This window comes from Notamacropus eugenii, chromosome 1 (assembly GCF_028372415.1).
Source record: "Notamacropus eugenii isolate mMacEug1 chromosome 1, mMacEug1.pri_v2, whole genome shotgun sequence".
Taxonomy (NCBI): domain Eukaryota; kingdom Metazoa; phylum Chordata; class Mammalia; order Diprotodontia; family Macropodidae; genus Notamacropus; species Notamacropus eugenii.
In genome coordinates this window covers 90,423,183-90,439,006 of record NC_092872.1, presented here as the reverse complement: position 1 = coordinate 90,439,006, position 15,824 = coordinate 90,423,183, and the positions used below count along the sequence as shown (strand labels likewise).

Here is a 15,824-nt window from a genome sequence, read left to right as displayed (position 1 = left end):
GATGACCATTTTTCTTATCTGCTTCAAATAAGTCTCAGAAGTCAGGTTTTAGAGGAGGAAAAATGTTTATTTTTTTAAATGGCATATCTGTAAATACAGTGCCTTATATTAACTTATATCTTAATAAAAAGTATATCAAAATTAGATGATTAAAGTGTCTTTAAAAAAGTGATTTCAAAACCAGGGCAGGCTTTTGAATTTTTAACTCTTATCCCTGTTATTGATTAGACTTTTAAAAAAATTATACATAGCACTGGTCCGTTTCTCAGACTGTTTATGACTATAGCTAAGGTCCATAAAAATTCACATGTCAGCAGCTAGTCAGCTTTTCTTCTTTCAAACTATATAAGCCACAAAAATCTTGAATTCCTAGGGAGAGAAATATTCATATATGCATTAATATGACAGAGAATTCACTACTACTAATTTCCTACAACTTACTTTCTTTGCTATATTTACCACACTTTGCTGGGTATTTACTATCTACAAGGAAGTCACTACACTAAAAAAATTTATTCAGTCTTTACACTTTACAAGTGCAGCTCAGCAACTGGTCATAATCACATGGTGGAAGGATTTACATGAATATACTCTAAATTCTAGGGAACTCTGGACAAAGCACTCATTTATCTAAGATATCAGATAAGACAACTGTGAACCATGAGAAATAGCTTTAAGGAAATAATTATTAACATGTTTTAAACACTTACTTTGGATTATATTTCTGTATGCTAATGTAGCTGGTGAATCAGGCACTTCAGTCAAAAAGGATTGTCCATTATCACAACTTTTACCTTGAAAAAGAAAATCAAATTTAAGCTTATGAACAGAACGTGACATTTCTGTTCTCTTGGTTCTGGTGACTTTTATAATAATGTTACCTTCAAATGAAGGTTTGCTTTGAGAATATTTATTCCCCCAAACCTACTTTAACTTACCTAGTTAAGAGCATAACTGAATAATTTATCACTGACTCATTTTAAGACATTATAGGTCTTCATATACTTGGAGGACCACTCACCTATCTGTGGATCTAGAGGCACTTTACCAAGGAGGGGGACTTTTAAATCTTGGCACATCACCTCTGCGCCCCCTGTTGTTGGAGGAAATATTTGCGATTCATTCTGTAAAGAAAGTTAGTACATAAATGGAATAAAAAAATTTAGTTTTAAAAGCCTATTAAAGGACTGCACTTATAAGTAGGCCCCATCATTCTCTGAAGCAGCTTTTGTGGATATTTAATGTGCTAAACTAAAGCAGTCTATTCATGAAATCCGTAATAAAGAATTTTGTGGGCCTACTTTCTGGAATTATAGAACCCAGAGATAGCTCTAGGAAGAAGATTCTCATCATAAAATTGTTTCTTCAGGCATGGAAGATTTTTAAAAAATTAACATGTAGCATTATATATACTACTCTCTCTCTCTCTCTCTCTCTCTCTCAAAAAAATACACATTCTTACCTTACATTTGGGGCATATGAAGCCACTCATGTTCTCTACTACACCAATTATCGGCAATTTCACTTTATGACAAAAGTTGATTTCTTTTCGAACATCCTGTAGTGATACTTCCTATCAAAGGAATACAGTCAGTTTTTCAGTACATAAGAAGCTTTAATATACTATTTTTACAGTTGAGAACATGGTTAGATGTCTATCAGTTTATTATCACCACCAGAATTTATAATTTTGTTTGCTTAGTGTATAAAAAAAGTTCAAAAAATATACTGAGAACTACTGAATAGACACAAGTTCCATACAAGACTGCTAAACTAGAAAAAAGCTCTAGGGGGAGCATGACAGTTTAACCTTTCTTGCCTATTTCAGATTGTTGGGCAGAAATGTTCTGCCCATCTACATTTCTAAAGAGTAAGGCCAACAGTAGAGCTGGTTGTTAGGAGTAGATATATATTAAAAAGGATGGTTCTGGAGATCATGAACTGTCTGAGCAGAAAAAATACGCAATCAAAATGTCAATTTGAAAACAGGATATTAGTAAAACTTAGTGCGGAGTAAGTCTCTAAGATTAGATTCTCTGTCTTGTAATTAACCAAAAGATCAAGGGAAAGAAATAGCTTTATCTTGGTTTCATATTTTTTCCCCCATTTAATCTACATATACATATAAGTGGGTGTTCTTGAGTTACTGTCCTATTATATTCCACTGTGAGAAGACCCTTTACAACCCTATTAGGCATGACATAAACTTGGAATTTGTTTTCAGAAGAATCAATACATTTTTTTAAAAAATTAGCTAAGGTAGTAAACTTTTATGGACTTCTTTAAAAATAGGCCGGGATATGATTTATCAGTGATAGTATAGTAATGGTACTGAGTCAATAACATGACCTTAATTGCTCAAAGTTTTTTCCTTTTCTAAGACAGGAAAAATAATGTTAAACATATTACTAGACTGGCATGGATTCAATAATTCACAGGAATTCTGCTATAAACCGGTCCCATGGGTTCAGAGCCATGGGATGGTCTAATGTGATAAAATCAAAGACACCCTCAAAAACTTTTACTAATTGAATGAACTAGGTACTTTCAACTTGGTTTCATGCTGAAAATGTGTATCTGCAGAAAACCTATTTCTTTGGATATCCTTCAAGACAAGTGGTTTTTCTGTCAGTTGTCTTTTCATGGACTCTTCCAATAATTACAGAGCTTTTCTTTTTTTGACAAAAAATTTTTATCTACTCTCTTCTCTCACATTTTATCTTGGTTCATACATCCGACTCTCTTGCCCTCCTGGAACCAACATGTCTATTCCTCTATTTATCTATGTTAGTCAATTTCTGATTATAAAATTAGCATCTACAAAACCAACATTTCCATATAAAGCCCAGATTTTGGGTTTGTGTGCATGAAGAGATTTAACAGTTACAATATAACATCATCTTGTTAGGTCCTTTCAGTACTCAGTAACTAAAATCCTTTTAGGTGGGAGTCCACGATAGAATCCCCTTCTAATCAATTCAGCCCTCCTATGAATACTGTCACACAGTGGGATCCTAATGTATACCTGTATTTCCTGACAAATCATATAATATAATGCATTTCCCAAACATAAAATCTTACTAATAGGAGAAATGGACCAGAGACTAGAGAAAATTTTCAAATTGCAGTAAAGTCAATTAACTATTTCTTTCAATTAAATAGGGCATTAATAGAAAGCATATCCCAATCACTGATCAAAGTGACCACTGTCCATTTTTCTCATCTCAGACAACTTGAGCTTTCTTAAGGGATAGGTTTTTATAGGTCCCCATTTAAGTGTCGTTAAATCCAAGATGTTAAGTTTCTTATTATGAGACTCCTTTCTATTATATTCCTTCTGTGGGGAAAAAATAGGACCCTAACAGTCACTGGGCAGCTAGGTAATACAGTAGTGGACAGAGTGCTGGCCCTGCAATCAGAAGGACCTGAGTTCATATCTGAGGCTGTGTTGCCCTTGGCAACTTACTGGCTCAGGTCCTTCATCTGTAAAATGAGCTGGAGGAGGAAATGGCAAACCACTCCAGAGTCTTTCCCCAGAAAACCCCAAATGGGGTCATGAAGAGTCAGAAACTATTGAAAAAAATGACTAAACCAAAAAACCAGTACTCATTAGCAGCTTATATAATACTCTTTTCAGGCCTTAGTACTAAATTCACAGATACTGGGAATATTTATGAACCATTTTTGAAAAATGCACCAAAAACTAGGAATTCTGGTTGTTTGCAAGTCTTAGTGGGGCTGTGGGAGAAAGCAGAAACTTTAGCAAAGTAGACTTTTATGAAGTAGAATAATATACAGTTACATTGCATTTGTGATACAAATCAAAAGGGGCTACAGAATAAAGAAGTGTTTAACTTAACACAGGAAAAACACATGTAATGATTTTTTTACATTACAGTTGCCTGGATGCAAATAAGATGTGTAAAGAAACTGGGCACTATTTCTAAAGATGTCACAATTTAAAAATTGTTATGTTAAATGAACACACATCCTTCAAGTTTTAGGCAAACAAACAGAAAAACAGGATCACAAGGACATAAACTGGAAGGACCAGGATTTGAATTCCCATCTTCTGACTCCAAATTCAACATTCTTTACACTGCTTCCCAGCAATGCTTAATGTCAGTGTATAGCATTAGTCTCACCTGGGGAGTAGTGATTATTACTGCTCCATCTATGTGTGCTGCACTGAGATACTGGACTATGGATAAGTGTTCATCTGAAGTGCCCGGTGGGGTATCTACAATGAGGTAGTCGATCTCTCCCCAATCCACATCACGGAGAAACTGCTTGATCATTCCTTCGAAAGAGAGAAAAGAGAAGGTATAACTTCCTCACCTTTATGGCTTCCATTACAAAAAAAAGGTTTGGCATTAATTTATATGCTATGTAAATAACATTTGTTCAGTCATTACCATGGAATCTCACTAAATATAGTGAATGTCTGACGCTATTGATGACATAAGCCTACAGTGCTACCTCTAAATCTAAATATGCCCCTTGAGTCATGACACAAATGCCAGTCATACATGTTTTAAGGAGCAAAATTCTTACAAATGACATGAAAGATTACTAAATCAGAACTAGTACTCATCAGCTCTCTATATTTAAGCTCATTAAATACAATGACACAGCAAGGCCAACAGGCACTGAGACAATTACAACTGAGTTTACAAAGGTACGTGCATCGACTGAGAGCAACACCACATGTTCTGAAATAAGCCAAAATGAGGAAAGACTTTGGCACAAACCATTTTTTTTTGGTCCCCGCCAGATGACGGCATCATCAGGACTGCCAAGCAAGAAGCCTACTGACATCACACCAAGGTTTTCTTCAACATACTGCAAAGGGAACAGGCAAAAAGCAACAGTCACAGGAGAAATACTTTACTGGAAAAAACAACATGGCAGCAAAGGTGCTTTCTCAGTCTCCTTTTCTGTATCATCACCTAGCTTCCACTCCTTTCAGCAGGAGTATCCCCTAAAGTTCTATCCTGAGCTCTGGCCACCCCCTCAGGGATCTCACCATTCGCCATGGATTCAGTTATGTGAACTTGTACATATGGCCCTAATCTCTCTCGTGACTACAGTGACCTACATCTTAATTGAAAGACATACAGTACGGTGGGAAAGCATGCATCTGAAGTCAGAGGACTTGACTTTAAATCCTGGCTATGCCACCTGTTACTCACAAGTATATCCACTCTAGGCCTTGTTTCCTTCATCTGAAAATGAGGGGGGTTGGACTAGATGACCTTCTAATGCCCTTACCAGCTCTAACTGTGATCTTATGACCTCTGTCAGCACCTCAAGTTTCATGGATCACAAACTAAAGTAATCATTGTTCCCACTAACCCCACTATTCCTCCAATTTTCCTTATTTCTCTTGAGGCTTTATGTTCTTTTAGGCTGGGACAAAGAACCCTTTTTCCTTCCTGACTTTCCTCCAACCCTAGAACACTAGATCAGCCATCTTCCTTAGTTCAGGCTTTCATCACATCTTGTCTAGATTACAGCTAAAGCCTCCTAACTGCTCTCCCTGCTTTAAGTCTTTCCCCATTCCAGTCCATTCTCCACACTATTGCCAAAGTGACTTTCCTTAAGTGCACACAGAGCTGACTGTGGTGCTCTCCTCCTGACTCAGTCTTCTTGACTATCCACCTCCAGGATAAAGCGAAAAGTCCTGTTTAGCTTTTAAAGCCCTTCATAACATGGCTCCATCCTGTCTTCCCAGCCTCAATGAATACTGTTTCCCCTAGCATACTTTGTCATATGGTCAAATTGGCCCCCCTTCCCTCCTCCTGCATCGTATTGCCTTTGCTCTGGCCATGTCTCAAGCCTGGAATGCACTTCCCTCCTCACTTTGGCTTCATAGAATGCCTCCATTCTTTGAAGATATAGCTTAAGCACCACTTTTTACAAAGTCTTTCCTGATCCCCCAACTACCAGTGCCCTCCCTCTCATACTCCCGTATAGTTAGCTATTTTGAATTAATCTGTATTTATTCCATATATATCTACAAATGTACTTGTTAACTTCCCCCACCAGAATTTAAGCTTCTTGCACATAGGGATTATTTTCTTTATCTGTACATCTCACACAGTGCCTGGCACCCAGCTGTTACTGATTTCTGGCTGCACACTCCCTCAGCACTCAGATTTACACGATGCTCAAGTCATCCCTGACTCTTTCCTTCACCACAAGGTCCAGTCAGTTCTCAAGTCCTGCTGATTCACTTTCTGCAGAATCATCATGTTGGTCATGTTGTGTAAGCTCACATGGCTGCCACTGTAATTCAGGGCCAGTCATGTGCCTAAGGTGTTATTATGTAAATCCTCTGTCCAAGCATCTTTGGTGGTTCCCTACTACATCAAAGATAAAATATGATCACTTTTGCCGAGTATTTAAGGTCTTCCACAATCAGGGTCCAATCTACCTCTTCAGCCCTACCTCACATTATTCCTCTACATTCCAGTCACAGGGGAAGAAGCAGCATCTTCTACTTCTGCCCAGAAGATTGGTTTATTGGAGGACAGACTTTCCCTAAAATATGTCAGTAGCCACAAAGTAGCAACTTATTCCATTCTGGCATTTAGTTGTACCATTTGTCTACACGACGGCAGCATAATAAGAATCAGACGTTTGCTTCCCCACATTTGCATAAAGTATCCTTCTCTTACACCTAGAATATACTCTCTGTTCTCTGCCTTTCAGAACAGGGGTCAGCCTTCTCTGTAAAACCTTCCTTGTTATTCTCCCTCCAAGCGACCAGTGCGCTCTTACTTCATGAATATTCCTACTGATCTTGTCAGATCTTTCCTTGTTCTTTTCCCTCCTTGTCCAATATACGTATCTGTCTCATCAGAGGTAGCTTGATGGCACAGTAGACAGAGTGCTATGCCAGAAGCACGAAGACCTAAGTTCAAATCCAGCCTCAGAAACTTACTGGATGTGTGACCTTGAGCAAGTCAATTAACCTGTTTGCCTCAGTTTTCTCAACTGTAAAATAAAGCTAATAACAGCATCTACCTTGCAAGATTGTTGTAAGGATCAGATGAGATATTTGTTTTTAAAAAATTGCTTAGCACAATGCTAGAAATGTTGCAGGCAGTATATAAATGTATAAATTCCCTTCCCCTTTATCTATGGTCAAGTAGGATCCCTCCCCAGAGAATGTAAATTTCTTAAGGCCAGGAGTTATTACATTTTTCATTATTAATGATAGCAACGGCTAACATTTATGTAGAGCTCTACACGTATATTCACATTATACATTTATATAGAGCTCTACATATATGTTCACATTATACATTTATATAGAGCTCTACATATATATTCACATTATACATATACATTCACATTATATATTTATACAGTGCTCTACATATAGTAGCTCTTTTAATAGTTGGTGCTTCACTATTTGTTGAACTGAATTCCATTATGGGTTATTCTGTTGCTACAATAGAACTGGTTATAAACAAACCACTCTGTTCTGAAAAATGTTGTCAGAGAAGCAAATACTTATTATTAGCCTTTTCTATTATGCATACACACAAAATATGTTATATATGTTTGTATATATATTTCCCTGTAAATACAACATGATGTACTATCACAAAAACAAAGCAGGTTTAGGTAAAAACTTACCACCGGAGACCATCCAGAACCACTTTGATGAACCTGAACAAATATGAGAATCAAAAACTATTGGTAAAATACATTTGTTACAATGGTAACACATAATGCATAAATTTTTGTAGAATATTAGCATCATTTTCCTGGATGTCATGAGTTACTGTGGCCAGAAAAAGTTTTATCACCAGGTAGTGGGATAGAAAATAGACTAGGTCAGTTCCTGGGAAGTGTTTCCAACATGGCAGAATCTGTCAAAGCTTGAGTTCCTCTGGTATAGCCTTCAAGAAGCCAGGTCCCCATGCTGGGACATAAGAGTAGAATTTCTGCAGTGAACTTTTAGGAGAACATAAATGAGAATTTCACAGGATGGGCAGGCATAGATTACTTGCAACATGCATTCGTTATTGGAGGGAACTCTTGAATTGATGAGATCCCATATCTATTTCAGTACTAGTATCATACTACTACAAAAATCTCAACAGAATGTAACCAGCTCTTGAGGGATTTTAGAAAAAGGAAGGTGTTAAAGAACATCTGTTCTTTAAGAGGTTGAGTCTTTATCTTTGGGGGAATATGCTAGGTTGAGGTACCTGGATTCAAATACAAGTGAAGGGTCTAAAATATTTATTTATAAAAGCGAAATAAGCATTGGGGTAGTAAAGTCTTTTGTGAAAAATGCAAAAATTATTATATGGCAATAAAACCTACTATAAAATTTTCTGCTATAAGAGGGTCAAAAATAAAAAAGGGAAAGGGAAGCTGGAATGTCATGAGTCTCAAAACATAAATGAGCCAGTAAAGCCTAAAGAGCCCACAAGCTTAAAAGGGAAAAAACAAGCTGGAATCAAATTAATCAGCAAACATGAAATGCCTTATCTATGGATTATGTACTATCTAGGCATTGTGCTAGGTGCTAGAGATATAAAGACAAGCCTAGTCCCTGCTCTCAAGGGGCTTACATTCCGTCAGGAAACAATATGGACACATACAGAGATATATAACGCATACAACATAAATAAAAGCACAAGACACGATCATTTGGGGAGGAGGCAGAAGTACTGAAGGAGCTCAGAAAAGCCTTCATGGAAGAGGCATGAGCTGAGCTCTGAAGAAAGCTAAGGATTCTAAGGGTGGATGAAGGGGACAGAATGGTGGTGGGAAGCCAGCAGACCTTGTATTCTAATAACAGAGGAAGGAAAAGGTCCTTGGTTCCAGGCCTAAAAGAAAGCAAGGATTTTTTTTTTAAATGAATGGTCTAAAAACTGTCTTTGCATAACTCAAAACTAGTGGTTTCAGAGGGGAGATTGGCTGAATGCATCTAATGTAAGGAATCAGACTGTAAGAGGTCTGAAGCATTGGATCTTCTCAACTAACTCAACTATTAGGATTCTACAGCCTTGGATCTTCTCAACTTGGTGGCAAATTTTAGTTATATGTCAAACTATTCTGCATGCTGGACAGAAACAGTACAGTGAAAGAAGGGAAAAGAAGTTGCAACAGAGAAACAAATGGAGACATTGGAGCAACAACATAAAGGAGAAAAGCTTCTCTCTCTTTTCCTGTGGACTGTGACAAGAACAAAGCTCTAAAGGGACAAAAAGAGAGCACCAAAAAAGAAAAGAGCAACAACTGCCATATTTGACCACATAGGATGATATAATTTTAAAGATAAACGACTACCAACTACATTATTATGTACCACTAAGCTTTTAGCCAGATTGCAGTTGTTAACAGTCAAAACATTAGTTCCACTTCTTAACAGCTGCCCCTATACCTTCACTAAGTGGCAAAAGCCTTTCTTAGGTCAGGATGGTGGATAGTCAAACTATGTTTACCTCTGGCTATGTAATCACAAATTTCTAAGTTTCTACTCTGCAAAAAGCTATTACCTTTGGAGCTATCATTAAGTTTTAGCTTACAAAGAAAACAAATTTAATGACGATAATTCTTTAGGATAATTTAAGGAAGCTAAATAGGGAAACACACGACTCCTTAATGTATATTTTAAAACTGACTCAGCCTCTTCAGGCTTCTTTACATTTATTCTTTTTAATTCAGTGTCAAAACTGCCCCCTGTGGTATCTTTCCTAGAATCACTTGCATCAAAACCTCCTGTAGTTTACTACAGTTTCTGGTTTTAATTGACTATCCATTAGAGTATCTTTTCTCATTTCCTGTCTGTCAGAAGGGAGGTATCAGCTGTGCATTGAATTTCCCCCTATTATGTACAGGTCCAGTTCTGAACCTAGCAGTTCTTTAAGCTATCACTTGAACATAAGCATCTCATTTCTGGTGTAAGCCTCTTGAAAATCCTAATCCAGCTAATCAAAGCTGTGAGTTCAAAGTCGTTTTTACATTTCTTATTTTTTCCCCTTTCCCTTTAGGCATCACTCTTGAACACTCCCAAATAGCCTTTTGAGATTTATTTTATAATATGAATTTACTAAATTTACCATTTTAGTTAGCTGGCTCCTTCAGAATACACTTCAGATACAGGAAGATTTTTTTTTTTTTAAGAGAAAGTGAGTGTCAAAGATGACAAATTTAAGAGGAACTGTGGAAAGACAGACATCCTAATACATTGTTGGTGGAATTATGAACTGATTCCACCACTCTGGAAAGCAATTCAGAATTATACTAATAAAGGGTGTAAAATACCCATTCCATACTGCCAAGTATTCCAAAGAGGTCAAATATAGAAAGGTCCCAGATGTACTAACATAATCATTGAAGAACTTTTTTCTGGTAGCAAAAAATTAGAAATAAAGTAGATGCCTGTCAATTGTGGAATGGTAAACAAAATGTGATACATGAATATAATGGACTACCACTATGCTGTAAGAAATATGAATTCAGAGAAGCATAGGAAGACCTATACAAACTGATGAAGAGTGAAGTAAGCAAAAGTAAGAAAACAATTTATAGTGTAAATAGAAAGGACAACAAAACCTAAACTGAATGCTGTGTAATTTTAATGATGAAGCTTCTCCCTGAAGAGACAAGAAAATGTAACTCCCTCTCTCTTTTGCAGAGATCAGAAACTCTGAGTGTGGAACATTGCATAGCATGCCAGATTCAGGTGATGCACTGATTTGGTTAAAAAGTCTTTTTACTTTGCTTTTATTTTTTGTTACAATATATAACTCTGAAAAGGGAAGAAATATACTGAAAAATGTAGGTGATATAAAAAACAAATTAAAAATTTAAAGACAACTGAATAAATTATTAAGCAAAATTTATCAGATTTAATACACTAGTTCACATAAAGATTTACATGCTAAATTCACAGTTCTATTGTTTCAAGAGTATATTGCAGCATATGACTTGGGAGAACATTCATAATTGCATTCAAGAAGTCATACCTGTTCTCCCTCCAGTCCCATCATTTTGGGAATTGATGGTCCGCAAATATCAATGTCCAGCAAAGCAACCTAGAAACAATGTATGAGTTGGCTATTTACATAATAAAATGTACAAGTACAGTATATAAAGCAGGAGGTAAATACGGGTAGAGGAAGAAGAATCATGAAAGGAAAAAGCAAACAATGTGGGATTCTTGTAAGTAACTACACTTACTTGCGTCTAGAGAAGTACAAAGAAATATTAAAGAGAATGAAAAAAGGCGATTTTGGACTTCATGCTAGTCTGCCTGAGCAACCTGAGTTTTCCTGGTATCCTGACCAATGACAGAGCCTGCACTTGGGTTCAGATCTAAAACTAAAGATTTCAGGAAGGAGATCTTCTGCGAAACATCTCCAGAATGAATTAGACACACCATCAGAAGGCTTCCTAAATCCAAGCAGCATTCTTTCTTCAAAAATGAGTTGATAAAATAATCTGTAAACCTTTGAAAAGATGGTAAATATTCATTCTTAAAAATCATGTTTCCATTCCAAAATGGAAGTGTTCCTTATACCTTTATTCTTTCTCTTGTTTTTCTAACTTTTTGTGTGTTCAATATTAGTTTCCTGTTCCTGTTTTTCATTCACACATGTTTACAGTTAGTACAATATTCATAAAATAGATCAGCTTTCTAACTCTAGCTCCCTCTGCTGGTACATCAAAACACAAACGACTGCAATGGACCAGAATGACTTGTTTCCTTTGTCATCTCAAAATTATAGATTTATATCTGGAAGACACCTTAGAAGTCATCCAGTCAAATATAAACATATATGTGTACACATTTATATGCAAGAATGAATTGAGCATTTACTATGTGCAAAAGTGCTGTGCTAAGTACTGAGGATATAAATAGAAAAGACAGTTGGTTCTTAAGAAGCTCCTTCTTGTTCTCTCTCTCTGTATATATATCTATGTATGCATATACACACATTGTTGTTTTACATGTATGAAACTCAAATGACCTAACTTTCCCACCAAAAGTCTGGGATATAGATTCATAACTCATAAATGCTTCACTGTGATTTTAACATCTTAGAGGGATTCAATGTTGTGTAACTATCACTTAAGTGATAAAAGCATTAGATTTATGAAACCTTATTTTTACATTCTACCACAACTTAAAAATTGGTTTGCCTGCCTTTCTACTGTCTGATAGATCAATGATACTAAGAATAATACTTTCACCATCTACTCAGCTCACAAGCATGTTGTAAAGCAGAGAATCCCAAACTTATTTGGTCTACCACCCCCTTTAAAAAAATTACTCAGTGCACCTCTAATCTACTTTCTTTAATCCTTTAAAGGCTTTTTAAAAATTTGCATCATTTCAAAAAATTATAATTTTTTTTAAAAAAAATGATGCATCTTAAATTTAATAATTTACTATAAATTTGTAGGGTTTTTACATCATTACAGTCATTACATGCACATATTTGGACTGACACATGCTGGACTTCCCAACATACGCACAACGTGCTTGCCAGCTGACACTTGCTTGTTAAGACCTGTTGGTGGACTTGATTGGTAATAACTTGGATTTTGTATATTTATTTGGAATAATGTAATCACAACAGCTTTAACTCTGTTACACAACAGATGAAATATGTATAAAAGGTTTTTCAAAATTTTCTTCTCTTCCTTCCTTATACTTCCACCACCCCCTCATTTTTATGCAATGTCCCCCAATTGCATTCAAGGCTACTATGTCCCTGCCTCACCCTGGATCATTTCAGTGCCTGGGGGGAGTATCACCCCCTTTGGGAACCTAGATTAAAGAAAGTACTTTGTAAACCTTAAGGCACTACTGAAATGTATCATTACTATTATCATGGCAGCAAAGAGAAACTTTGACAGGTTCTAACAAGTTGGTTTTCAGTAGCGGTCCTCCAAATAAATATTGTACTTGCTATAAATGACTATCTCAACTCATTTGGAAAAGGCTTATCTCTAGAAGGTTGATCACTTAGTGATTAATTTCTTCAGGCACAGAAACCAATAAAGATCATATACTCAGCAATTTGGTTCAGAAGGAGGAACACCCACCCTCAATATAGGTGTGGACAAGGTGCTAAATGATAGAGTATGTAAGTATAACGGAGTTCAGAAAAGAGAAATCAATAGATGTGGTATGTCTAACAGGCTGAATTTCCCTGTGCACCGAACACATGTCCCCTGGTTTCAGAGAAAAGATGTACAATCTGTAGTTCAAAGATTCTTTGCTAAACCAGCTAGATGATGGTAGATGGAATCTGGTATTTCATTGAATGCCTCTAAAAAGTGACCACCCTGCGTAAGGTACAAAGGCTGTCACTAAATTTGTAGATACAAACTTGTATGTTAGCCTACTCTGTACAAGACTAGGAATTTAAAAAATTCACTCTGCTTGCCTGTAAAGAATAGGGGATTAGGTATTCCTATCTTAAACCTGAAAAATAAACAAACCCACAATGGATTTACCCCAAAATTCCAGAAGCTGAATCTACCAAACTATAGGTCAGTGAAACAATAAACTCAGGGTGTAGTGAAATGATCTGAATATGCCAGAGTACAGTAATATAGGGAATCAGTATCCATTTTCATTTTACAAGAGTTCAAAGCTTCCAATCAAGCACTACTTAAGTAAACTCCAAATAGATCTTTCCAAATTTTTCAAAAAGCTCCCTACCTGTCTACTTTCATCTTCCGCTAGGCCATGAGCAAGATGAGCACTGAACGTGCTTTTGCCAACACCGCCTTTCCCGGATAAGACCAAGATTTTGTGTTTCACAGTTCTCATTTTTTCTTTGATTTCCTCTATCGCTGTAGAAAAAACATTGTTTTAGGTTAGGGTATACTACAGAAACAAGAGCTCCCTCTGTCTGCCAGATCTCTGAGGCTACACGTTTTTCAGCCTGCCAAAGTGGCTCCATCTAAGGCACAGTACAGGAGGGCAGGAGCAGCTCCTTACTACTCCTAGTCCTGATCTGTGTGTTTATGTGGAGTCCCAGTCATCAAGTATATATTAAATTCCTATTATCAGCATGTGGGAAGAGCTGGAGAAATGTTTCCATTAACTCATTGTTAAATGTTGAAGATACAATGTGAATGAAAAAAGTACCTGTCCTGAAGGAAGGTACAATCTACTGGGGAGAAATTACATATATACATATGTATGTGTATATATATGTAATTTGTGCTTGCTATAAATGACTTTCTCAACTCATTTATATACACACGTACAGATACACATGTGTATGCACACATGTATATACATATATGTAATTTACATGCATATATATATATATATATATATATATATATATATATATATATATATATGGAGAGAGAAGAGAGTGTGTTGAAGGTGGGGCATACATACTACAAATTCTAAATCCTATCCCTGACCCCGCCCCGCTTAACTCCTTTAATTTCTTTTCTCGGGGACTTGGTGGCCCCCCTCCTTTGTCGCCCCTCCTCCCTCCGCTCCCCCCTCCCTCCTCTCCTCCCCCTCCCTTCTCTCCTCTGCTCCCCCCTCCCTCCTCTCCTGCGCTCCCCCCTCCCTCCTCTCCTGCGCTCCCCCCCTCCCTCATCTCCTCCCCCTCCCTCCTCTCCTGCGCTCCCCCTCCCTCTCCCCTGGCTCCCCCCCACCCCGCCCCTCGCGCTGTCCTCACCCGGGTCGGGGGCGGCGCCAGCCCCCGAGGCACACAGACGCTGGTTCGGGCATCCCTGACACGAGGCCCCCTTGCCCGCCTGGGCACTCCTGGTTCCGGGGCAGTCTGGGGGGGAACGGAACGGCCGTTAAGAATCTTCTCCGCCCGCGCCCCGCAGTGCCCCCCCCCGCCCCCCAACCCGAGTCCCCCTTCCCGGGCTCACCCTGCGGAACCTCTTCCATGCCAACACCTTCCCAGCCGCCGGAACCAGCCGCAGCTGCACTTCCGGCCTGCGGCGCCACATTCAGCCGGCCCTGGGGGAGAGAAGGCCCGGAGCCCAGAGCCCCTTGTGCGCACGCGCGCCTGGCGGTGGAGTTGCAATCTCCCTATTATTCACTCTATTTATTTGGATCCCCTCGTGGAGGGTGGCGGCGCTCTGTGGGACAGAAGGCTGTTTACGTACCTCTCCCCACCAAGTCCGTCATCCATTTTGCGTACGAGCTAATGTTAGTCTTTAAATCCCCGGCCCAAGAACACGGGCCCAGAGTGGGGCCCGATCCCCTCCTGGGCCACCACTAGGTGTCCCCCTGGAGCCATCAGTGTGAAGTCGGGGTGGGGGGGATCGGAAACTGGTTTTACTACCCAGTCATAAGATTGAGAGCGGATGTAACCCCGAACCCCATTTTCCAGACGAGAAGACTGAAGCCCTGTGGCCAAGGGCAGAGCTGGGGTCTTCTGAATCCAGAATCACCGTTTTATCCTAATTTTGTCCTAACGCTGAACTGAGCCAATCTGAAGCCTTATAGAGAGAAATAGGATTTCACAATATATTTCCACTGGTTCTCTGCCATCCAATAAATATTTGATTCGAACAGAATTTTGGATTGCATATTGTTTCAGATTAATTAGCGATTCAATTCAACTAGCCTTTATTAGGCTCCTCCTATGTGCCGGGTTGGAGAAGGAAATGGCAAACCAGTCCGGTGTCTTTGCCAAGAAAACCCAGAGTCAGACACCACAGGAGCGACTGAACCACAGCAGTGTGCTGGGTCCCTGTGCAAAGAAGACCAAAATGAAACTGTCCTTTCCTTCAAGGAGTTTAAATTGTATCGGGGGAGAGAAACAATGTATACATTAAATAAAAAATAGAAGATA

The 15,824-nt window shown here is 38.3% G+C and overlaps 1 protein-coding gene across 1 annotated transcript; it reads right to left on the bottom strand.

Moving 5' to 3' along the window:
- Positions 1–46: 46 nt before the first annotated feature.
- NUBP1 (NUBP iron-sulfur cluster assembly factor 1, cytosolic) lies at positions 47–15,257 on the bottom strand. The gene is made up of 11 exons (XM_072609115.1): positions 14,893–15,257; positions 14,691–14,795; positions 13,706–13,839; positions 10,998–11,066; positions 7,648–7,680; positions 4,752–4,842; positions 4,146–4,300; positions 1,463–1,573; positions 1,022–1,124; positions 711–794; positions 47–369 (listed from the first exon to the last, which is right to left on the bottom strand). The coding sequence occupies exons 1-11, from the start codon at positions 14,909–14,911 to the stop codon at positions 311–313; spliced, it is 963 nt and encodes a 320-aa protein (XP_072465216.1). The 5' UTR covers positions 14,912–15,257; the 3' UTR covers positions 47–310.
- Positions 15,258–15,824: the final 567 nt, after the last annotated feature.

Excerpts from the sequence above, each read along its gene's own strand:
- NUBP1 (XM_072609115.1), bottom strand. Across the intron at positions 13,840-14,690 it reads TGGCGCCGCCCCCGACCCGG|CGATAGAGGAAATCAAAGAA; the intron begins GTGAGGACAGCG and ends TTTTTTCTACAG. Across the intron at positions 4,301-4,751 it reads GCGGGGACCAAAAAAAAATG|GAATGATCAAGCAGTTTCTC; the intron begins GTTTGTGCCAAA and ends TCTCTTTCGAAG.